The sequence below is a fragment of the Amblyomma maculatum genome, chromosome 1, assembly GCF_055883805.1.
Source record: "Amblyomma maculatum isolate TAMU_Amacu chromosome 1, ASM5588380v1, whole genome shotgun sequence".
NCBI lineage: Eukaryota > Metazoa > Arthropoda > Arachnida > Ixodida > Ixodidae > Amblyomma > Amblyomma maculatum.
The window spans coordinates 247702806-247728274 of record NC_139344.1 but is presented as its reverse complement, the minus strand read 5'-3'; the positions used below and the strand labels follow the sequence as shown (position 1 = coordinate 247728274).

Genomic DNA, 25469 nt, shown 5'->3' with positions numbered 1-25469 from the left:
GGAGAGGGAAAATGTTGGAAGGGGGGGGGGGGGGTGCCGGCAGAGCCATCCACAGAGAGCCGACTTGAATGTTCTATTGCCCGTTCCTCGAGCAGAGATGGCTCTGTGAAACTGCACTCGCTATGACAAAATTTACGGGATGAACGTCCGCGTCGATCACAGCGACCCCCCCCCCCCCCCCCCCTCCCCTCATATACTTGGATTTAGCCGAATGCTACAGACTCACCACCCTATGTCATCATGCTACTAGTGATAGCGTCGGTGGCGCTGCTACGAATAGCAAATACTATAAGGAGGGCTGGCGCAGTATTGGAGAGATGATAATATAAGACTGACCGGCTCAATTATTTTCCAATAAGATAAGAAGAAGGTAATATTTGGTAAGAGAAAAGAAAAAAGGAAAAATTACTATGGAGAAAAGAGGAACAGAGGTAAAAAAAAAAAAAGAATATGAAGGCAGGTGCAGCAACCGACGAATTGGTTCATGAAGAGCCCTAGTAAAACAGGAGGATAAACACTGGTGCAGGCAGAACATACACCCGAGCGCAGCCTGTCAACTGCACTGCATTAAGCCGCAAAAATCTTTATAAGTGTGGGAGCCAAAAAGCGAAGGAGAAAGGGACGTCAGAATAGACAGTGATAGTAAAATAGTGTTCCCATCGTACGAATATAAACATCACAGGTTTTATTTACTGAACTCCCTCCTTGTCACCAGAAGCTGTTTCTGACAGCGCCATCGACGGTGTGCTGACGCAAGCGGAGCCAACTTTCTTATCGCTGGTGCCTCGGAAGCCTCCCTCGTGTGGTTATCAGGGCATCGTCCGTATCGCCTTACAACTGCGCACGAGTTGAGAACTGGCCGGAAACCAGCCGCGCTGCGATGCAGGGCTGGGTTACTGCCCGTCAATGAACGCATAGATGGCGGATGCTGTTCGAAACGATCACAAAGGAGCCGTCTTGACTGACCTTCGTGTAAACGAATCCACATGTTAGGGGCACGTCATAGGCTAAACCCATGCCTTGTTCGGTGCAAAAGCGCGTTTCACATCACGCACAACATGGACACTATCCTATAGGCTCCTACAGCTGTTGGTGTTGTTGCAAGGGCAGCTCAGGTGATCCCTGGGTGAAAACATGACACTGATGAAGATTTCTTTGCTAGTCTTCTTCATCCTGTGCAGCACATCACGAAACTACGAAATCACGTTGATTCTACCTTGAATTCGTGGTGCCGAACTTGCTCTTTACATTGCACTTCCCTGCTTCTTTCATTTGCGTCTCGCCGTTTCCCGTGTGGATACCAATTCGAGTGAGATTCCGTTTCTATTCAAGGTGACGCCGGTGAAGCGGAGCCCGGGACACAGTACAAGCTGGGCCTTATGTACGAACACTCCCTAAATGCTCCTTCTTTTTGCTGCGTGGCGGGGTCCTTCGGCGGCGTCAAAGGCGAGTGAGCGCGGAACGCATGTCTGACCGCTGTCTGACCTGGCATCAGCGTGACTCCCTTGTCTTCTTTCTCTTATCCCTCCTTAGGTCAAGACTTTCTGTGCGTGCAAGGTGTGGATGGTTCTTTGACGTTTTTCGAGCAAGAGAACTTTGCGTTTACGCGATACCTGCCAGAATTTCTGCTGCCGGGTCCTCTTGCGTACGTCTCAAAAACGGATTCCTTTGTGACCGTAAACACGGCTTTTCACCTGGAAAATTTTAGGTGCGTACACGCTACCACCGTCAGGTGAACTCGGCCGTTTCAGCCGCTGTTTACCGACAACCGTCGGAGGTACTGAATCATTCGAATGAAGCGCAATGCATATGTTTCGTTGCTTTTGAATATATAGCTGATATTTCGTGTCATATAAATCCTGATTAACACTAGATGTTTTAATTGGCGTCTTACCAAGCAACTCGACTTGAGATTGTACGCAGCGCAAGACAATGCTTAAAAGAATACACATTGAAATTGGCACTTTTTTCGCGAACGTAACTCAAAAAGCGTTGCTATCATTCGTTCATTTTGTACAAGCTGATTAAGTTGGTATTGCTTTTTACAAAAAAATTAAATCACTTTGCATAAGTGACAAATATCATAGTGGTAGAGCTTCCAAGAATTATTTTTTTCCCTAACGACAGTTTTACAACGAAAGTATTTTCTGCGTTCTGAACAAGGCGTACGAAATGATAATAAACGTCTGCACCAGGAAAGCATTCAATATCCTGCCCTGACAGCGCCTCCCTGCTGGTCGCTGACATGGCACACCCAAGGTGGCTGCAATAGCTGTCAGTGCATACAGGTGGCCGTAATCTCTCGCTCTAATCAGCTTCTCTCTCTTCTGTAAATGGAAAAAAAAGAAAAGCATTCCAAATGCACATATATTTGCAGTAAGGTTCATCATCATCATCATCAGCCTGACTATACCCACTGCAGGGCGAAGGCCTCTCCTATATTTCTCCACTATATATATATATATATATATATATATATATATATATATATATATATATATATATATATATATATATATATATATATATATATATATATATTAAGGGGAAATGAGGGTGCTCGTTATAATACATGAAGGAAAGAAGCCAACAGTCGGCGAGGCCAAGGAAAGCGTTGGGGATGGTACTTTTATGTCTTTTTTTTAATGTTTGCTTAGATAATCACAGAAATTAGTAATGTAATCTGTTTAGGGGAAAGATAATTAAACACAAAGTAGAAGAAAAAACAACGTGCCGATGGCGGGAACCGAACCCACGACGCGATATTCGGATATATATATATATATATATATATATGGCGTATCTGCTGTGATCAAGAGTTGATTCCTATTTATTAATTTAATTCATTAGTAGGCGGTGAAGACTACTCCTGTTGGCTTTAGGTGACCTCTGGCAATATCACAATGGTTTCATCGTCAGAACAAGTACTATTAGCAGCAAATTAGTCGCGAATATTGTTGTTGCAACGCGGGCAACCAATAGATAAAACCATTGTCGAAGAAGACTACGCAACACAACATTATATTCTTTTCTGTATGCCTCGAAGACCTCTACGTGGATCTGTAAAAAAGTCAGTCTGTATTTCATCTCCAGCAACAATTCATTTTGTATTTTTTTTTACTTCATGGTTATTTTCTTCGCGTTTTACTTGTTGATGACAGCATCACTTACTTTTTTGGTGCGCTGGGGCGTCTAGATGGACGCCCACTAACTGAAATTAAGATCCTAGGTCCCTGGCCACGGCGATTGTCTGCGGTGAAGGCCTCCCAGGCACTGCTCCGCTTTATGAAAAGCACAGGTCTAATCGCTGTTACGTTACGTGATATGACTGTGACGTGATGTGATGTGACATGTCTGTGATGTGACTGTACTGTCATCACCCATCCCTCTCTCACCCACAACTTTTATACCCACCTACCCCTCTCTCCCAGTGCAGGGTAGCAAACCAGTTTCTTTACCGGTTAACCTCCCTTCCTTTCCTCCTCATCTTCTTCCTCCTCCTCCTTGCTCGCGCGTGTGCGTGCATGTATTAGTACATGCTGATGACTCCCGTTATTTGGACCCATCGTCTATACAGCTCCTTGATAAACATGGCTTTCGGTCGATCGTTTTCTGCTTTCTGATATGGCTTATGCTGGCGATTACTAAATGCGACTGGAAAGTGGTTTATGTAACTTGAAAGCGTTTCTGGTCCATAGAAACTTCTGCCTACTCTCCGCTTTCAAAACGTACGCAATGTAGAAACTATACGCGGTTGCAGAACATGGCTAGGCTAATGCACTGAATTGATCGCGCGTTCACATGCACACTACAGAAAAATGACAGATAATGTGAACTTGATTATGTTTCTATCCAGATTCCAGACATTGGCCGTGGCTACTGAAGCGTCCAGGAAACCCTCAGACGACGCCGATGGTCTCCAGAAAGGAAAACGCGTAGTCGTAAGTTGCCTCACATAAATCCCAGTGTGCACAAAATAACAAACAAGTACGCATTCACTGTTTGTACTACCTTAATTGTCCTCCCTTGCATAGGCTGACTGGTCTATTTCAATTGGTGAAGAGGCAATCGACATAAAAGTGGCAAATTTTTCAAATTGCCCAACACTTATATTAGTTTTAGGTAAGTACAGCGTGCATGCATGGGCGTAACGAACCGAGCCCTAATGAAACCATATGAGCACCCCGGTCTCATTTCCATTCTTTTTCTTGCAGGTGAACACACATTTTTCGCGTTCAAGCCAAGCGGTGAGCTTCATTTTTTGAAGATGTTGGATTTCACAGCGGCGTGCTTCTTTCCCTACCCAAGTTGTAAGTGGAGCCTTGGTGTTGCTACAAGCGAACAGCCAATTAGAAAATGATGTCATGTATGTTTGGTTTGGTTTGTGGGGTTTAACGTCTGTATGTATGTATGTATGTATGTATGTATGTATGTATGTATGTATGTATGTATGTATGTATGTATGTATGTATGTATGTATGTATGTATGTATGTATGTATGTATGTATGTATGTGTGTGTGTGTGTGTGTGTGTGTGTGTGTGCGTGTGCGTGTGCGTGTGCGTGTGCGTGTGTGTGTGTGTGTGTGTGTGTGTGTGTGTGTGTGTGTGTGTGTGTGTGTGTGTGTGTGTGTGTGTGTGTGTGTGTGTGTGTGTGTGTGTCACAGAATGTTTGCTTTGCTTTGGGTCTCCGGCAGCAATGAGTTTGAACGGTTCATCTGGAAACTTGTTCATGGTATTTACTGGTAAAGCTGAGTTCACTGCCTGAGTTCACGACTTCCAGGCTGCCCTCTCACAAGCGAGCGAGAAAAATTGCTGTTTGTATAAGAAACCAGTCTCCAGTCGGCTCACAGGTAACTTGGACCAGAGCTTTATAGTGAATAAGCACTTTCGCTCGTTTAAAATCGCCGCATTGGCGTTCCTTTGGTATTTTCGACGCGTTGGTTCGACGACGGCGTCCGCTTAACGTTGGGCTGTACTCAGGAGCAAACTTCAGAGCTTTTAGGGTCCATTATCGTCGGGCTTACGCTTTGCTGAGGAGCCTAGCCGAATCCCTGCAAGGACGCCACCGCTGCTTCGCGGTGCGTGCGAGGGGATGGCGAGGGCGTGCGACGGCAGAAAGAGATTTCCATCTTCCGCGTTTTGCGACGCAAACCCTTGCCTGAATTTAACTTACGACCCGGGTTTTACGCCTTTGCTCGATTTTGGTGTATGATGTTTACATATCAAACTTGTTGTTACTTTTCTAAGTTTTGTTACCACACGGATTTACATGTCACTGCATCAAGTACTGGTGTGCCTTCCCTCCTATGACGGGAAAGGTCAGAGAAGCACTCTCCTCATTAGTCGACCCATCGCGGCCATTGATTTTAGCTATCCTTGTTCAGTGAGCGAAAACCTTGCGAACGAGGGCACTTTGTGCAGAAGTGGTGCCGTGACATTTCCGAGTTCCCGGCGTCCTTCACTGAGGCCGAGTGCATGGTTGAGCTTAATGCGGCGCCTGTCTTTTGTGCACGCAGCCACCGAAGGCAGCCTGATGCTACTCATGTCGACGCAGAGGAGCACGCTGCTGGTCTACCACGATACCGTTCTCAAGTGGGCGGCCCAGCTCTCGTCGGCTCCAATTGCTCTGGCCAGGACGACGATACAGTACGTTCTAAGCTCTCCTTCCGCGCATGCGTGCTCCAAGCCATGTTTCCTCTTTTGATATGGCTGCTAGGACCACGCATCCGACGGGAACGGGGGATGTGAGCGCATTTTTTACACGTAGAGCTCGAATTTCACAACCCATCTTGCGTTATTGGCATCCGCATCTAGAATTACTAGTGCTACCGCATACTTAAGTGGATCCAGTCATCGTTACGAGTTTGTAAACGCGCTGCGCAGCAGTACATTGAACTTAACGAAAACAAAAATTGACGTAAAGCTTCGAACGCACAGTTTCAAGCTGGGCAATTCAAAGCGATTGCAGAGTTCGTTGACGTTTCCGAGAGCGTTCACTGGTCTATTGCACTCTTTAAGTTTGGGATGCGCGCTGTCTGCTGCTGGGTAATTTCGCACTTGTGCATAATGTCGGTTATGCCCAAGATATAGGCGCCGATCGATATGAAACTGCAACTTTGGACAGTTGAAGCGATTGGTGTGAAGCAACCACAAAACAGGTGGGTCAAAGGGCATTTACTTTGTCGCGCAGTGACGCATTAATTCACAGCAAGCTTAGAGACTTCTCCCCTTTTTTATTTATGTGGACGCTATCCTGCAGCAGTATTCAAGATGCAAAGTGTTTTTTTATTTCAGCGCCTTTGCTTGAGACAGCAGTTGGTGGCATCTGACGTCTCTGTGCTTGCCAATATATACGCAAAGCTGCTGCAAAATTATGAACATTAGGATATTCATTTTATCAACAAAAGCGCCTAGCAGCGGTAAGTTCAACTTCAAAAGCGTATTGGTGGCTTGCCAAGGCGTGGTATAATAGTTAGTTACAAAAAAGAAGACCGAGTACAAATGAACAGTAGGCAAGCGAGAAACTTTGCCTTTTAATTTTATTCTCACTCGCACCGAGTACATATTCCTACTTTCCTAATTTGGCTTTGCCGCAATAACACCAAGCTTGTGGAGCAGACGCAGGCTGCGCGCATTTAGGTGAATTTTGTGTCTCTCTTTTATTATTATTTTTTAGAGATGTGCAATTCTACGAATCTCGTAAAAATGCTTTATAGAGAACGCAAAACGGGCAAATAAGTAGATTTACGGGACAAATTAAGCCGCTAAACACGATCATCGCACGCTGGATAACGTGAAAGCAGGCGCTCTTTTCCTCTAGGCAGCAGTGCCGCGAAGCTTACGGCGAAATATTCTCGCGGCAAGAATGAAGGCTGTGGTGAAGGAACGGATGCGAATGAAAGTATTATTTAATTATTAACCTTTTTCCGTGGTTTGGGACGACGAGCGAACATATAGTATGCATGTAGGAACATATAGTAGAAAGACGCAGAAACTAGACATACCGGTTGAATTAAGGAATAAACTAAGAATCACGAGTGAACACAGCGAACTGGTTACAAAGGACAGCCTTTACCGATTTCTCGGGAATTTTGCAGTTAAAAATATTCGCCCTGGCCTGTATAGGGGACCTGGGATCACCGCCTGTATTAGGTCTTCACCCGCCTGTGCCGGGTTGTCGCCACTTTTCCCTCCCTTAATTTCAGTCAATTGATTGGCACGAGGCATACATCCGATATCCCGGGCTCGGCGGCCGCTTTTGGGTGGAGGCGAAAATCAAGGCGCATTTGTGCTGTGCGATGTCAGTGCACGTTAAAGAATCCCGGGTTTTCGAAATTTCCGGGAGCCCTCCAATATGGCGTCTCTCATAGCTTGTGTCACTTTGGGACGTCAAACCCGATAAACCAAACCAAACGTATACATCCGATTTAACGTCGAATGCTTTATGACTATATTTCGTCAAGTATGTTCCTGACATGGACTTCCCTAGCGCAGTGGGAAGGTGTGAAGCTGCTATGGCGCTGGCGGTGCCGGTGCAGCTGGCGTCGTTTATAGGCGTGGCTTCCCAAGGCACGGGCTACAAAGCGACTCAGCATAGCGTGTGATTTCTGTGGCAGTGGAGAACAATGTAAACTCCAGCGACGAAGAAAAAAAATAATGACTAAGAACGGCGACAGTTCACTGCGATGTTCTGCACTATATAACGCATCCTATAGGACTCGCACCAACGCTTATGAATTTCGCACCCCTCTCTCTCTCTCTCTCTCTCTCTCTCTCTCTCTCTCTATATATATATATATATATATATATATATATATATATATATATATATATATATATATATATACATATATATATATATATATATATATATTCGGCGCGTCGTTTTTCTTTATTTTTTATTATTATTTTATATTCTTTATCCCTAAAAATCATCATAAGATTAACTTGTCAATACCAACAACAAAAAAAGAATATATATCCCCAACGTTTGCCTTCGACTCGTAGACTGTTCACTCCTTTAAATTCTATAATAACGAGCTCCTCTGTTCCCCTTCAGTTCTTTGCTATATATATTGGCATTAACAATCCCATGCAGAGAGGAGCTTATTGCGAGGCTGCTCGCACAGACTTTTGCGTCGTATATGATGGGCACAATATGAGCTCACGGTTCTCTGAAGCACCGCCCAAGGCCCTCTAGGTTCGGGTTCTAGGAAGAATTTATGCTTAAAAATCCCACAGCCGACGAACTTAGGATAAGCAACGTGGTGAGCGTTTCCCGTCGGCGGCTTTTGCTGCTCAGTGTTCGGGGAAGCAGACTGGCCCTGAGTTTCGGGAGATTAAATATTTGGCGCCGAGCGCTGTAAAACTCTGGACCAACTTAGTGCACCTAGGCGCGCGAGACAAGGAAAGCGTGAAAACAAGGAGGTGCTTTGGGCGTGAGTTAAAAAACTAGAGCCCAGAAGTGATGAACCACTTTCATCTCAAGTGGCGATAGAAAGCAGAGCCACATGCGTGTACTTGCGAACGCTGCACCGTGAGCCGACATGGCCTCGCTCGCTTCAACGAGCGCAAACACGTGGGCTTGTTTTCCGACGCCGCGTGCAGCGCTTCCCGCGCGGTTTGTTTTGCACCGCGTGAAGCGCGAGGCCACCGCGCCTGGTGAGAGGTGTGCATGGCAGCGCTGCTGGAGGAGACAAGGCGGCGCGTTTGGCCGCTCCTGCTATGAGGAGAGCACTGGTTCAAAGGCACTGCCCTCGGTACTGTTGCCTTAAATGCTGCTTGGGACAGACTGGCTGGTGGGCCTTCGCAGTTACACATTCTCGAGGGAGTAATGGTTGCTCTTTAAGGGACTAGTGGTTATGGCAGCACAGTCCCTGAAGGAGCAACATTTATAGCCTTCTGAATATGTTCTGGCTTGTAGTTTAAGAACCAACAATGGCCGAAGCTAATTATAATAGAATAATAAAACGACTCTTGAGTCACTGACCAATGATAAACAAATCATTAATTTACATTTCAGAACCTCTACGGGTTCCTTGTTCTCAGTTTTCTAAGACACTATATGATCAGGCGGCATTCCGTCAAACCCTGGGTTACGGAGCTAAAATGTTTGCAGAATACTTTGTGATTCTAGAAATTGTCGGAAAATTTACGAAGATGCAAAGCATATATGAGTCTATTCGAAGCAATGAATGTGCATCCGAAGCAAGAAGCGTGAAACACCTGTGTCCATTTTTAAACATTTATAAACTTTGTGTCGTTTGAATAAATTTTGAACCCAAAGTTTTGTATAAAAGAGAGGGATACAGTCGTAGTTCGACCACAAGGACCCAATAGTCTGGGGCCTGAAAATACAGTCCGGCTCAAATATCTCACGCTGCCTCCAGGCCAATACCGTTTGACTTGTTCACGGCCAGACTGGCGTATGACGATTTCGGCCGCAGCAAAAGAGCATTACTGTTCATCAAGGTGCAGTATATTGAGGGTGATATCAGCGTGCCAGTTCTCGAATAGAGGTACTGTAGGCGTTAGAACTTTTAAAGAGCAATGTCGAGGAAGCATGAACGCGGGTGCTTCAAGGAAGACTCGTGTTTTTCTGATCACTTCTTCGAGGACGGCGAAAGAGACACAACTACACACACTGCTGGACCGCTGTCCGCAGGCTCAACTGGATTGAACATTTTCGGTTGCAATTGTTCGTAGGCCACAATATACATACGATATGGTTGTGATTACGCAAGGTGATAACAGCTTTTCTAGGGGTTCCTCAGAGGAGCGCACTGTCTTCGTCTCATCTGCAGGAACATGCAGGGGGCCATAGTGAGGCTCACGGAGCAGGGTGAGCTGAGCTGCAGCTACCTGGGAACGGACCCGTGCCTGAGCGTGGCTGCTCCGCCGGAGAGCCGCGAATATTCCCTCAGGGAAGTGGAGCAAGAACTCGGCAGGCTAGAGAGCTCCATTAAGTCCTGCAGCGAGGGTGAGCCCACCTTTGCCGTTCCCTGACATGTCTGCTGCTTCAACTGAGCCGCTGAAAAATGTATGGATAATCGCCGCACGTTCCCGATTCACTTTGGCAGGATGCAGACATTTCTCAGGGGAATCAATAAATGTTCTTGAAGATATGCACGCCCCTATGTTTTATTTTGTCAGGTCTCGTATTCTGGATTCCTGATAGCCTCTATCACAAGAAATGTCCCTACACAATGCATTAAGGAAGCAGGACAGTTCCTATATACATGTCAGCATACTTATCTGCCTTCTACGTTTCTGCTCACTGTCTCTCCTTCTCTCTGTTATTTTTTTTTTTTTAGTCTGCTGTGATCGGGAAGGAGACCGAAGACGCGAATACGCGAAATATATCATTTACTCCAATTTTTTTTTATTATTGTTTATTTTTTCCCCGGGCGTTGTCTCTGTAGGTGTACTTTTGTGTTCTGAGTGTCGGTGGTCAAATATCTGGTGGCATCAGTGAGCGACAAACTAAATTTTTTTCGCTAGTTTCCTAAGCAATAGCAATTGCACCGATTGACGAAAGTCTTGGTCTCAAATCTGGCCACCGCATCTGACCTTACAACTATTCCTATTACAACTACGGTCATATATTTGCGTATTATGTAATTAAAAATTTTGTTCACCAGCGACAACTGTGAAGTTTGTGCTCTGTTAGCCTCGCTTAAGTGGACGAAATTGATTTTCTCTTTCAGCTTTCCCCGGACGCAAAAAGACGGAGACTGACCTTAAGATCAAAGTGTTCGCTGGTCCAATGTCCGAGGTTCCTTGCGTGAGCACCACTTCTTTTTTTTTTTTTTTTTTCTTGTTACATATTCTCTCCGTGCCACAGGGCAGAGTGTATCTGATTATGCCTGTAAAGTTTTTAAGCAATAACAGGAGAAAACTATTTCCTTATTATTTCTGTTCTGTTCCAGTCTGAAGAAAACGTTGCACTAACGGCGGACGGCAATGCGTTTATCCCAGCGCTTATAGTAAAGGTGAGAGACACTGACGCGATTCTTGTTAGTGTCCATGGTGGGCTTTTCATGATTCCTTTGACCGTAGGTTGTCCCTTAAGAAACGTTCTTGCGTCGATTTCGCAGAGCTCCGACATAATTCACCCCTGCGTTCGGGCGCCGCGTGTTGTTCCACGGTTGAAGAAAAGGCAAAACTCGAACTCTCGAAATATTTCATTCTGCTTTTAAGACCGCGCTGCTCTTGCGAAAAGTGGCGTGTACTCCTGCGTGATGTACACAGCTCATTTGCATACAGCACGCGTCCAGAACGAAATATGTGGATGCAGGTTTCGAAACCCCCTTCCGTTGCACAAGGGGCGGTCGTCCTGATTCATGAGCGATTGAGGCGCTTTCCACAGCTAAAAGCGGTTTGTCAAATTTTCACTTTTCGTAGGTACGTTCCTTTCTCCGCTCATTTGACTTGTGCGAACAAGGAGTTCTTGCCGGCTGTAGCAAAACGGCGCGAACGCGCGTGGTGTTCGCAGTCACTCTGATCCGCTACCTCCCCGCGAGGTTTTCAGGAGCGCTTCAACAAAGGTTTCGCAGAGATGCAAGTGGCAACAAAGAATGGAGATAAATTGAAGCGAGCAACGGTCTGCCTAAAAGAAATGCCGTCTGACTCTGTCCCGGGTGCGGTGAAGAAGAAAGCGAATGGGAAGGCGGCGAAATCGGCGTTTCCGTCGCCGTTATAGAGTGCCGCTGCTCACAAGCGGCTTCATTCCGCTCCACTAGGCTTTCGCAATGCACTGCGCCGGCACTCCGAAAGAGTGCTACTTCGAATCCGCTCACTGTGGGCCCCCTCTTTTTTTGCTTAATCCCGCGGCCGACGCTGCTCTCGACGCACTGCCCCTGTCTGTGCGCTTTATGCCTCTGCCGTCAAACGTGCCGTGTGCCACGCAGAGTTCGCTGAATTTCGCACCAGTGGCGGCGCGTTGGAACGCGCCTATCGCGAATTTTCCCCCAGACGCAATTGCCAACGGGAAATTTGCGAAACGCTTCTAGCTGTGCAAACTTTCCAGGCGGGGGGCGGCAGGGGGTTGTACACAAGCGCGCGCACGTTGTTCTTACAGAGGCGTTATAGCTCGAGGATGGCGTATGCAAAACGTCGCCAAAGACACGTGAGCACGGCTTGCATAGCTTCGCGCGCTGCCTACTGCGTTTTGTAAGCTTCTGAAAACGACAGTCGCGCGCTTCTCCACGTGCCTTTTATTGCGCGCTGAATGTCTCAGTCGCAAGGTATAAGCGCTGCCAGTGCGTATAAATGCATAGCTGAGACCATCGAATGGAATCTGTCGCCCGCCGATGGCTGCCGCTAGGACAGGCTGCGTACGCGTCGAGCCTCTGAACATAGCTATATGCAGTGTACGGGGCGAAGAGTCAATTCATTGTTTCGCAGTAGATCTATAGAGAAAGGCATGTGGACGAGAGTGAATTGAATGCGACTTCTTATCGCTTCTTCCTCACTGTTTGCTTCCTCTGTCTCGCTTTTGTTCAGTCGTGCGTTATTGTGACACACTACGAGGAACTATATAAATACGAGATGTGTATAGTTGCTGGCGCATGATGTGCAGGCTAATTGTTGGATTGTTAAAACGTTTAATTGGGGCCTGCAGTAGAACGCGCGCTCGCGCGCGCGCGCTCCGGACGGGGCGGGGCCTACGTCGTCCTCTGGGCACCGGCCGCGCGGCCTGGGTCCCCGCTCGCCGTGGCCGGCTCGCTGGTTCCCTGCCGGGCCAGCGCCTTGATGACCTGCTGGACGGCCCAGAGTTGTTCCTTTTGATTGTCGCTCCCTGCGGCTGCTTCCAGATGCGGCGGGATACTCCCAGACTTAGCTTCTTCCTGGTACTTGTTGCAATTCCACAGAATGTGTGCGAAGCCGGCCGTCTCCGCTCGGCAGACTCTGCATTTGTTTGTCGGGTGCGTCTCGGGATACATTCTGTGCATCAGCGACGGGCTGGGGAGTGAGCCCGTCTGTAGCTGTCTGAATAAAACGGCTTGCTCTCGACTGAGCCCCGAGCAAGGGGGTGGAAGAGTTCTGCGAGCTAGGCGGAACGCCTTGCAGGCTAAGAAAAAATTATGACCGCACCAAAGCTGTGTTATTACCGGAATAAGCACACGTGCGCAGAAGCGCAACGCGTATCGCTTGCTGATGCGGCTTTATGAATTAAATGCACCTACATTTACTGAATCAGCATACTTTTTCGACGCGTCATGGGAGGCTGGCATGTTTTGCTTCATTTTCATGCGTTAAAGTACTGACATGAAAAGGAAGACTGTTGTTACGCTCGCCAAAGTTTTTTATTATTACACACTGAAATCGTTCCCGTCCAGAACTGGTGAAACTGAGCGCTTGAGCCCCTTTTCATATATAGTGCAAATTTTGGTACACGAGGAGGACTTCAAAAGGAAACTTCTGTTATGGCTTCCAACTGGGTTACTTAAATAGCGTATAAGTATCAATGATTAGGTATAGTTATAGAAAGTGGGGCGAAAAGATTGTTGCATATAACATGGGGTAGACCCTGGTAACGCTCAGCAGTGGGATGAAAGTACGAGATTATGGATGGGTAGTGAGGATGGAATAGTGAACGAGTATGTTCACTTTGACCAAACAGGCGCCGGAGATTCAAACCCTTAAGAAATTATAAATACCTGGTGAATACGATGGGGCTGCAGTGCATTCAGCAGGCACTCTAGGCAGATTAATAGCAGCTTAGGGGCATTCCTAGAAAACCAGATATGATAACGTACCCAATCTGCACTGCTGCTGTTGAGGCCAAATCTGGCGCCTGTTGAGGAAGTTTAAGGTTAAACGGACGGCAGCACAGTAAGTGAAGGAAGTGTTATAGATTAGATAACCAACGGGAAAGTGAATTTTTAGCAACACGAGTACTGCGTAGAAGAGATAACTGCTCTCCTCTTATAGTGGATGTGGAAATGAATAATGTCCGGAACGCCAAGAACTTGGGTGGAGTGACGAGGTTTCTTTCGCAGAGAGGGCGATGGCCGTGACTAGCGCAGGACAAGTCACTAGAAGAATCCAGTTTCCTGCAGTGGGCTTCACTGGTTGATATGACGACACTGAACGGCAGGATATTGTCACATAATTCTGATTGATGTATTCGTGACAAAACTTACTGTCCAGCAGGACTATGTGCTAGTATAAATGTCTGCAAAATTTGCATAACTTACGAGAATCTCCTTCAAGACTCCCTAAGATATAACAGTCCTTCAGATAGCTAACTCGGGTTTGTAAAATGAAAAAAAAAAAAAAAAAAAAATCCTAGTAAGCCTTTGTTCTAAATAAAACCGCGCTCGCAATTAAGCGGGGACAGCTTCAGTATTCTAAATGTACCCTTCATAGGAGATGCTGTCTTCAACTCTTTCGCGTTTGTATCTACTGCTTGCAGGTTCACCTTGAATCACCCACACCTCTGCACGATGTTCGTGTCATGGTGGACGTTGCCAGGCCGCTGGTTGCCTTGAACGGTGATCTCACACTCACCAGTTTGCTGGATCACCACCAGATGGCATTTACGGTGAAGCAGGCATCTCCTATGTTGCCAAGTTCCCTCGACCTCAAAGCGGTGGCGCTCTACCAAAATTCATCCGGTATGCCCCTAAGTATCCGTTGAGGGAAATTCGTCCCGTTTCAAGCGTTATTCTAAGCACGGAGGAACCTATATACATGGCCGTGCATTGTACGCTAACCTTAGTAACATATTATGAAGGCTTAGGTTTGCGTGCTAGCGCTGCTCTTTTCTGTGAGCCCGACGAACCTAGAGGTAGCAGAAGGAACTTGTCGCTGTAACGTTTGCTTCCTCGGCCCTTTCTAGCAGCATCCCAGATCGCATAAAAGGAAAGGTATTCAAGGTATAATGTCAAATCATCTGCGGGCTCCGAAAAAATTTCAAACGCGTTTCAGCATCATTATGCCGAGTCGACAGTTCACACTTTGATGGCAATATTTTGTCTCTTCAAGAATACTATCTCTTCCCAACGACTGCTAGAGTGTGGTGATGCCTAAGAAAGCCAATCGATTATTAGCTGAAAACTACATCAGCTCATCTCGCTGACATCCGCATGCTGCAAGTTGCCTGAATTTATCATCGCACATCTTATCTCAGGTTCTTATGAAAATAATAACACTAATTTGAGCATGGTGTTCGCTAAGGCCTGTCCACGACTGCTTGTAACAGCAATTCACAGAATAGCGTTATTCGTATAGGAGAAGTTTGGTTTGGTTTGCTATGGTTTGTGGGGTTTAACGTCCCAAAGCGACTCAGGATATGAGAGACGCCGTAGTGGAGGACTCCGGAAATTTCGACCACCTGGGGTTCTTTAACCTGCACTGACATCGCACAGCACACGGGCGCCTAGCTTTTCGCCTCCATCGAAACACGGCCGCTGTGGCCGGGATTTCAACCCACATCCTTGGGCACCCTACGACCGCAGCGGGCTTATGGGAGAAACATATATTGATAAAAAAAAATCCACCTTGTCTCTCTAGACTTTGTCAAGGAATTCAATAGGGTCCTCATGCATAACTTGTGACGAAACTAGCTGGTCTGCTGCCATTTATGACAAGTGGATAAAATCATGCCTAAGAAACCACAGCTAATTTTGCCGAACACAGTGGGAATTTCTCAAGAAAAACCTGACTTTCTTCATCTGCGTTCCCCCGAAAAATTGTACTTTTCCTTAATTTACACGAATGAAAAAAAAAAAAAAGAAATCTGCGATCGATAAAACTGTCAACATCCGGTTATTTGTGGATAATTTACTGATTGTTTCAGGAGGCTGCAAAGCCCAGAGGTCAAGTTGTCTTAAACATCAGTTTGAAAAAAAAAAAATCTCAATGGTGCAACACCTGGTCTGTTAGGCCATATTTATTTTCCTGTTGCATCAACGATGTACTCATTAAAAAATTCCTTGGGTTCAAATACTTAGGGCTTACGATCGGCCACGCGGAAAACTTCTTGGTCAGTTGAGGTGCTTTTGGCTTGCGAAGAAAAGATGTAGTCCGCTTTTTGTTATCATTTGCTTTTGTAACCAAATCAAGTTAACTTGACAATGCAGCTGGGCTGCAGAAACTTTGAACTCGAAATAGTTTGCACTCAAAGGAAAAATACTATTTGGAAAAAGACAGTGTGGCTACTGTTAAACCGAGCTGATTTATTGTAACCGCTTGGCGTAACGCCTTTGATTTGCATGCTGTGAGTGAAACACACTTTTTGTTTTTCCACACAGCAGTGGTTGCAACAACTAAAAGTCTCAGTTGAGTGGTTGCCCAGACTGACTAAGGTACCGAGGTTAATGCGCAAAGTTATTCGCGTGCGTTCGCCGACACCTCATTTGCAGGTTCTCCCCGCCACATAATTTCAACTGGGATGCTATAGAGGACATTTGTTTGGCTGTGGAATGCAAAGAGTTGAGACACGTTTAGCGTATTTATTCGGTGGCGATTGCCAGACACGGCTACATAGATAGCGTCACTATGTTGCCACGTATAGTAACGCAACGATCTAAGGGAACGATTGCCACATTTGAAAGCATCGTCCTTGCTAGCCGGCAGACCCCAGACGCACCTGCTTCCTGTATTCGTCAGGTGTTGACAGCGCATTCCGCATTGCACAATTATATACTTGCTGTTGCTTTTTTTTCAGCCTAAGAGTGCTCCCGGAGGGAGAATAGAAACAGCACTGCTCTTGGAGCTCGTCTGCTGCGCTGCTTACGTCACCGGCGGCTGATTACTCGCGCACCCCGCTACATGAGGCACAGGGCCAGCAAAAGGCGACAACGAGAAATCGAAATGAAACTTGAAGATTAAAAGCACGAATATGATTTCTTTAGTGCCTGTAAAGAACGCAGACTGTCGTCTGCGCTTAACTGGGTCTGACTTCGTGTTCTGCGACTTTATCGGAACCTGTCGAGGCGGGAAAATTTTCCAAGACGGTTCCGATAAAGTTGCAGAACACTGTATATCATTAGAAAAGCTCGAAAGCCTGTCGCCCCATTGTCATCGTTTCTTTTCATTGGACCTTTAGAGCGGAACTGACGCATAATTACTAATGTCAGATTAAAGCTAATCCTACATGTGAGTTTTGGGGATTTAGAAATCGTTTTCTCAGTCCGTGCGTGATTGCACCGCTGGTAAAAGGTCTTATTACGATTTCTTCAGTTTGTGTAACGATCGCACTGCGCCTCGTCGTTTTTTTTCCTGAAAGTTCAGGGGCCTCGACTATTCGCCATCTTGTTTAAATTGTGACGTACACGTGACGTGTGCAGCATGGCGGAGTCAGGTTACGTAAACGCACAATCCGGTTATGCATTCTGACAGAAAAGGAAAAAAAGACGGCATAAAAAAAAAAAAAAGCGTCGTCGTCTGCTGCTATATACTGGCGCCAAGTATGAAAAATGACGATGCTCCAGGAACCGGGCCGCTGCATTCCGCGATTCGGACGCCTCGGGTTATGCATTGAGAGCGAGTGAAATGCAGTAAGACATTCTGCAGCAGCTATGGACGAAGAGGCCGAGCGAGTTTACGAAATGCAAGCAGCGTTAAAGCTAAAGAGCAAGAACAACATTGGGATATTCGAAGTGGCTTGGTGCAGATTGGGAGCGGAAAGTGGCATTGCTCCTCATAAGCGTCGATGGCATCTCACATCACTTACACGCGGCATTTGAATGCAGGAACTAAAACGCATATGAAAACGGTAAAATGAAAAGCAATAAAGGGAAATTATTAAAAGTCAATTAACAACATAATGTGATTAGAGCGTATCCTCAAACCCTGCTGTGGAGTACTTCTGTTTTGTGAAATGGTGGCAAATGGTGAGCCTGCGTGCATACCTGAGCAACATTTTACATGAAACACATCACATGTGGCAAGCAAACATGTACCATGTACACCCTTCCAAATATTTAATGACCTCAAGTGTCGCATCGCTAAATGTAACGTATATAACCCCTACCTCCGCCACATCTCTTGCCAATTCATGCTATAATTTAACGCAAGAAGTCCTGCATAGAGGTCCCTGTTTATCTAATAATCTGCTACTTGCTTGATTCAGTCAGAAATAACCTAAAATCGCAACGTCAGTTGCGATCTAAAGCCATATAAGCAACACGCATTGCAATAGTTCTTGAGGCGCATGTCTGCCCTAAAATAACTTGCCAAATAAATTCGCTGGCACTTCCAGTTTTAGACCGATCCCTTACCCAAATGAAGCGAAATGAATAACAACCACTGCTGAATATGCTGCTTGAGTCGGCTATTTGTCGCAGCAAAAGACGGTGATTTTTAGTTAATTTTGACGGAATCAAGCAAACCTCTTATCCTAGCATGTTATTATAGTAAAGGGACCATTCATTAATACGTCATGCGTTAAAGTTCTATACGAATGAGGAACCTGCAAAGCTGAGAGAGGCATTTTACATGTTGCAGGTAGACAAGCAACACTTGATATTGTTAAAAAATTGGGCGGTGTACATGGCACATACATTACTTTACTAAATTAAAAGAGGCTGTCAGTAAATTTACATAATTTTTTTACCGTAGGAAGGCCCTTAATCTCATGAACATTGAAGTGAATGCATAGTGCTAGCCAAAACAAAGCAGCTACCCTTCGCATGTTACACAAGTGCAGACCAATGTGAGATGCAACAAAATTTTATCTAGTACACTCAGCGATAGCCTGCCTGTCCTGCTCTCCACATAATCATTATGAGTCAGGCACAGCCCTGTATTTGCTGTATGAAAACACTTACGGGCATACCACGGAATCAGGCAGCTTCTTTCAGTGCGTGATCCAATGCAGTACAATGCGGTGCTTCGTAATTGTTACAAACCGCCAGCGGCTGGCGGACGCCTGCCAACGGGTCGGCGGCAGAGCCCGCTAGAACCCAACGAGACTGGTGGCTGGGGCAGAAAGAACCAGGTTTATTGCGTGGCTTGGGTTTTTATATCAAGCCAAAGGAAAAGAGAACGAAAGGAAAGCTGCAAGCAGAGGCTGCCGTGACGCTTGGTGATAACGACGAGCAGAGCGGAGGCGGGCACACGTGCCGCTGACGAAGCCTTTAGCAGTTCGCAGCAGTAATAAAGCAAGGTTTATTCCAGGATGTCAGGAAAGGTGACATCGACAACAGAAAAATGCCTTCACCTCCGATTCTACGCTGGGAAAAGGAAGGAGCATAGCTGTAGGATGATGGTGTCTGGCGCTGGCATACTGCACTGAGAATTACTGCGAGACAAGAGACTTGTGTTATTACATAACGCAAGTAATTGTTTTTGCTAATGCACACTCATTAACTAAAACATGTAACAATGCTTGAGCATATATGTGTGTGGAAGCCGAGCATCTCAAATGGTAGAGCACATAGTGTTTTCGGATACAGCGACCCATAACCCATAATAAGCTCAAAGATAACAAAAGGGATAAAACTTAAGGGCACTACAAGCAATAAAATGCTTATTCTGTTCAATTCCACTCTTTCAAGACGTGGAAGAATTTTACAAGAGAAGTTGGGGAAGATATAAAATCGCAACCGCTACTTTTAATTTGTTGCAGTTAGACTGCAGCGATGGAGGCAGACACATGATGTAAAGAGCACAAGAAAACACGAGGATATAAATAAGAAAGAAAAAAAGCAACACATTCAAGGCTGACATTGCCCAAAGCAAAATATTTTGGAGGCAGAAATGAGGACAGCAATTGTAACCTGGTAAATGTGCTACTGGCACGGAAACCTTGGCAGGCAGACAACTCTAGTGACACTATAATTAGGACATGGACGATCATTCCTATTGAGAGGCTAGCACTTAAAAAAATGGCAACCACACCTTCACCGCAGCGATCACGCCGTGAAACACCGCTGATCTACGCAACGGCCAGAACACATAAAGCCCGACGTTTAAGACATGCCTTGATAATTCCTCGCTGCTTCTCGCCGCGAAGTTCCTTGCACAGCCACAACATCGTATCACTCCTCAGGTTGTCGCATTCACGAACCGTACAGAGAGAGAAATCGAAAGCATCACGGTGCTCTCTGAAATGCCCTGCCAAGTTGGAGCTAGCAGATAGCCATTGCTACGCTTTGCAACAACCGCACGGATCCATGAATTGTCTATGGGAGCGAAGCGTTGCGATGGGAGGACAGATATAGTGCCCTCGTGCGGCTGTAAATTTGCGTCTTCATTACTAACCCTCTGTATGGTTGCTCAGATCAAAGTAAGCCTTATGACGTCGTTTCGGTATTTTATCCGATTGCACGATATCTCAGCTTAATTCACTACCCAGAGTAATTGTCTACCAAACTGCGGTGAGCAACAGCCGCCTATACCCCACGTCAAAATCGCCATGATTTTATGCGCTCGCCTCAATATAGTTCAATATAGTTCAATATGCAGGCTTCACAGTCGATGCTGAATTGAGTGAGTGCACGGGCCCACATTTTATGCACGTTGCAGTCCCATACCTGTATTGGAGATTTTAAAGCGGTGGCGTTAAGGATCCTGTGTTTCATAAACGCACGCGTCGGCGTCATTGGCGTGAGCTAAAATCCTGATTGGTTGACAGGGCCACAGAGAGAATCGCGGTTATAACGCGCCACAGCCGCATGAATTAGCGCTGGAATTCCAAAAACCCCACAGCGCTCACGTGAAGCATGACGTCACGCATGAAATTAAAGTAATTGAAACATGACGTGCAATGCGAATTAAAGATCATCGCATGGGTAAAATGATATAACTTGATAATGTAGTTTATTTCACTCAGAGAAAATCCCAGCTCCATGCGGGATTGGAACCCATGACCCTTGGGGTATTGCGAGCCAGATACGTGGCCAAATAAGCAATTTAGGAGACACCTGTACGTTAACGATTAACCGTGAGTTTATATGTGCGTCGTGTGGGCTTTCACGTAAAGAGGCATACACAGTTCATGAATAGTGTGTGGTTATAGAGAACCACAGGCTGGTATTGCGTCATACCCTTTAGGCAGAGCTGATATATTCCCCTTATTTCTATGAACAGCTGGGGTGTAGATCATTTTAGACACGTTTAGCCTGCCACTTGTAGCCACGTGATCACCAGTTTGGCTTGTCTTAATTTATCTGATAGGGTTGGGCTGAAGATACTTCTGTAGTAGGGTCGATGCCTAGTAAGAACCTCGCGTCGTTGGTCTATACTGCCGCAGCTCGGTAAGCTTTTAGCCGGTGCCCGCTTTTGCCCAGTTTTAACGCTTGCTGTGACACTGCTGGTTTTCTACACCACTCCGAACTGAGGAAATTCATTAGGATTTTGATGAAAGATTTTTTGTTTTCCAACGACCTTTCACCAGGGGCAACTCAGGTGGTGCAAGCGTCCATGCATTTGCCGCTGGCGCTCGTAGCGCGTCCATGCGTGGCTGAAAGAATGTACGAGCACAAGTTGACCATCGAAACCAACAAACCATCTGTGCCGTCCAACGAGCTCTTTCCAGGTTAGTCACCAGAAGGCGTCGCTGGTGCGCCCCGAAACTGAACAAAAGCCATTTGATCTGGCGTACTTCGCGGGGGAACGGTGCCTTCATGAAGAAATCCGCATTTTCAGATTTCTTCTGTGATATTACCTCTCAGACTATCGGCATCCAGTTTCTTCACGGCCCTCAAGCTAGCATCTTGGTTTCTAAATCATCTCGTAAGTGTGACCAAGCTGCGGAGAAGACGCTGCATTTTTTTTTTCTTTAGTTTATAATGAAAACTTTCTACATTTTTACTCTATCACGTCTCCGTTTGGGTTTTGTTTTTGTTTTTTCCCTTGGTCAGAGAAATACAGGATACAGAGCGACAACTTCGCGGCTCTCTGGATTCCTGTGCTGGAACTTTTGAGGAGGTTGCACCAGTATTATAAGCGCTCCACGAATGACGAATCACTCAAGTGCAGTTACGGCTCAAGTTTACCGCTGCAAGAGTATTTCTCCGTCATCGACGATTATTTCAAGGTTTGTTTGCTTTGGCTGTTCGCGCTTCTTGCAGAGATTTTTTTATTATCATTTTATTCAGTTACCCGACACGATGGGCCAGGTCTGAGCTCGCTTTGATGAGGATAATGGAGGATGTGCGTGTCATAAAAAAAATTGCACTTTACTTTTTTAACGCGAAGGGGTGGAGACAGAATTTTTCAAAGTATAATTTTGCTTCGTAATTATGCGTATGGCAGCAATACACATGGATCACCCCATGAAATCGCCAGCACTCAAAAAAGAATTTTTATTATGTTTTGTACTTTGCAGTTTCAGTTTCGGTTTCAGGTCGCCGGACGAGAGTTTCTACTTCACAAACGAGTATGAGATCACGTGACACATACGAAAGGTGCAAAATTTTCGCTGCTTACTTAAACTGTAGGCTGCTCGAGAAGCCGGAATGACAGCGACTGGGCAAAGATCAAGCTATTATATTGCAGGTTTTGTGGGCCTCAAGGGATTTCATACTCACCTGTGACGTCGCAGAGATGGCTGGGCAACCTGAAACCAAAACTGTGTGGCAGAACAAATGGAATTATAAGTTATTTACTGAGCGTAGACAAATTTCACGCGGTGATACATGTGTTTACTAATGCTTTACGCATATTTATGAAACAGATACGCTGTGAGAAAAAATTTAAAGCGGTGCACTTAAGTTTCCTTACGTGCGGAAATGCGAAAGCATGGCGAGTTCCGTGCCTAGTTTCGTTATGAGCTCGTTCTGCGTTTCATTGCTTTTCTCACGTCTACAACGTTACTTTTACTCTACTTTCTTTACTTTTCATCAGTGTTTTTCTTCTCTATGTCTTTTCATATTTGTTTGCTATTTTTATTGATATTTTATTCCATTTTGTAAATTTTGTTTCCTTTCTATTTCATTTTTATTTTTCTTCTCTTTTTTTTACATTTTTTTCCTTATTTCCATTGCTGTCCTTTCTATCAGTGCCTCGTAGCGTCACGCTAGACAAGTGTAATCACGAAATCATTCTCAGGAAGTCGGCGTAAAGTACAATAAAGAGGAAACAATCGGCCTAGTGTAGTGGTTTGCGCGCACGGCTTGCGGACAGAGGAATGGTGGTTCGAGTCCTGGCGTGGAGAAGGTTAACTTATTTTTGTTTGTCGATGATGGACAGCTCGTGAGGACACGCTGTGGTGATGACGTGTGTAAACGCCATTCATAAGGCAAGAAATGCTTTCGCATTAAAAACTTCTATCCCTTCAAAGGACCCGCTGTCGGTGTTGTGAACGAAACGTCACGGGCATGATTCTGGCAGGTGGTAGTTGGCAGGTGACATGGCCGGGCAGCGATTGGTTGGCGGGTTGTGTGACGTCACGATACCACGTGACATCGAGTTGGCAGGAGCTACCAACTGGGATAGCTCCTTTTAGATTGGAAGATGAGATGGGAATCGAACTCAACGGGACCCTTTTATTCCGAGCCAGACAATACACGCTATCCCTTGGCAAGGCAGGTACGACAATAGGTCTTGGTTAAATCGGTGCTGTATATCTACGTCAGGTGGTCATTCACATAACGTGGTAGCTTACGACTGTGTGCTAACGAGTATGCGTTAGATAGTAGAAGCACAAATAACGGGATTAGTAATTAGTCGAGTTACGAAAACGACGATCCGCAAAACGGGAGCCGAACAGATGGAGGTTATTACCGCTGTCACGTCATATCCTTAAAAGCAGAGCTGAAGTGTCCCTTGTTTTTTTTTTTTTTTTTTTTTTTTTTTGCATTCCTGGAGCGAAGAATTAGTGAGAGCGAAACATGCTTTATGATGGTTTTTGTGACTATAGTCTGCTGAGACCATTGTCTAACGCCGTGCTCTTACTCGTGTTTGCAGATAAGGCAGGAAGCACTAGAAGTTGAAGAACTACTCAGCCAAAGAGCAGCTCAATTTCGTGTTGTACAGAAGTGTGTTCTTACAAAGCTAAAAGACAAGACTCCTACGCCTCTGAACAATTTTGACTCCTTGTTGGAAGTTACACAGAGAGAGGTGAGAATTGTTTTTCTCATCGTGTGTCGTACCACATGCCTGAAAAAGGAGATGGTGTTGTTTTCACTTCAGTTTTTATATACACGCCTCACTAGGCTTTGCGCTCCCGCGGGCTCTCGTTTAGCTGCGTAGCAGCGTTACTTTCAAGGGTGTCAAGAGGAGCAACGGCCAACAGAAAATTTTCTCCTTTGTGTAGCATATGTTTAGTGAGCGCTGTTTCTTTTTTCAGCTTTTATCCCTGGGCAAACATGCAGTAGAGATAACAAATGAATACCAAAGCATGCTGTCCAAGCTCAGCTCGGCTAGCCAACTGCTGATCCTGCTACTGAAGCTTAAAACGCAAATGAGTTCTGAAGACCATAAGATTTTACAAGACATCTTCCACGTCGATCTGGAAGCATCTATCACTGAGGTAAGGTTGTATTTGAATACACCAGAGCCAGAGTTTCTCCTCTTTAGATAGACATATTATGCAGGATAACGTGCGGTCGATTTTAATGTGCCGATCTCTCACGCAGAGTAAAATTGGAAAAAAAGATATAAGTTATAAGTAAGTTATAAGTGCCAGTTAAGCTTGCAGTGCTTGTCTGCTGATGAGCGAAGTAAGGTGAGGAGTCGATTCATATGCGGTTCACTGACTTTGACGCTTGGTTTAGCTGACAAAGGCAGGTAATAACTGCAGAAAAGGTTAGTTTAAGGACTTTAGGAATCACTGGGTAGCAGTGGGTAGAAAGAGATTTTAGGGAAACTGGATGCTTTGTGCTCCTTATATATAGGGTCGGTAACATTTAGAGAGAAATCATCCTGGTCAGCCACCCTCTTGTTAAGCCACAGTTGGTCAGCGTTCGTACACAACTGCGTTAACCACTTACTTCGGCATTCATTAAAGTCCACTAGAAGTGTCGTCCTAGAGAGGACGCAAAATGAAGTAGTGATGACGCAGGCGCAATCGAAGAGGTGCTGCATGAAATCCTACGTGAACGCGAAAATATTCACGAAGTTTATCTTAACCCCTGCGATAACAGCCATTTTTCATCGATTATGTTGATCGACGCTGCTACACAGTGTACAACACGGTCACTTCAGACAGCGTTCACACAGATGACACAAAAAGGCTATAGAAGCAACGGCACTTTTATTATCATCTTCCCTGTTCCAGTAGTATTGTACATTCAGAGTTTAAAGTTTCAACCTAAACCATTTATTCAAAGCATACGAAGATATAAAAATGGACATGAAGGTTTGGTTTGGTTTTGGTGGGTTTAACGTCCTAAAGCAACTAAGGCTATGAGAGACACCGTAGTGGAGGGCTCCGGTAATTTCGACCACCTAAAGGTTTTTTAACATGCACTGTGCATATCACGATATGCATGCTTTGCATATCACGACAAAAATGTTGCCCTGTGCAGCGAGCAAAATAATCAACCCTTCAATGAAGGCATGTACGTACATT

At 45.5% G+C, this 25469-nt stretch overlaps 1 protein-coding gene across 1 annotated transcript in view; it reads left to right on the top strand.

Moving 5' to 3' along the window:
- The window catches only part of BBS9 (Bardet-Biedl syndrome 9), a 45169-nt gene that overhangs the window by 10773 nt on the left and 8927 nt on the right, over positions 1-25469 (top strand). The window contains exons 4-18 of the mRNA XM_084586999.1: positions 1333-1446; positions 1534-1708; positions 3857-3941; positions 4035-4122; positions 4215-4310; positions 5518-5647; positions 9805-9980; positions 10708-10780; positions 10923-10992; positions 14421-14622; positions 21351-21491; positions 21602-21688; positions 21817-21992; positions 23864-24016; positions 24246-24428. Coding sequence (XP_084443125.1) covers positions 1333-1446; positions 1534-1708; positions 3857-3941; positions 4035-4122; positions 4215-4310; positions 5518-5647; positions 9805-9980; positions 10708-10780; positions 10923-10992; positions 14421-14622; positions 21351-21491; positions 21602-21688; positions 21817-21992; positions 23864-24016; positions 24246-24428 — 1949 coding nt within the window. The remainder of the gene's footprint in view (positions 1-1332; positions 1447-1533; positions 1709-3856; positions 3942-4034; positions 4123-4214; positions 4311-5517; positions 5648-9804; positions 9981-10707; positions 10781-10922; positions 10993-14420; positions 14623-21350; positions 21492-21601; positions 21689-21816; positions 21993-23863; positions 24017-24245; positions 24429-25469) is intronic.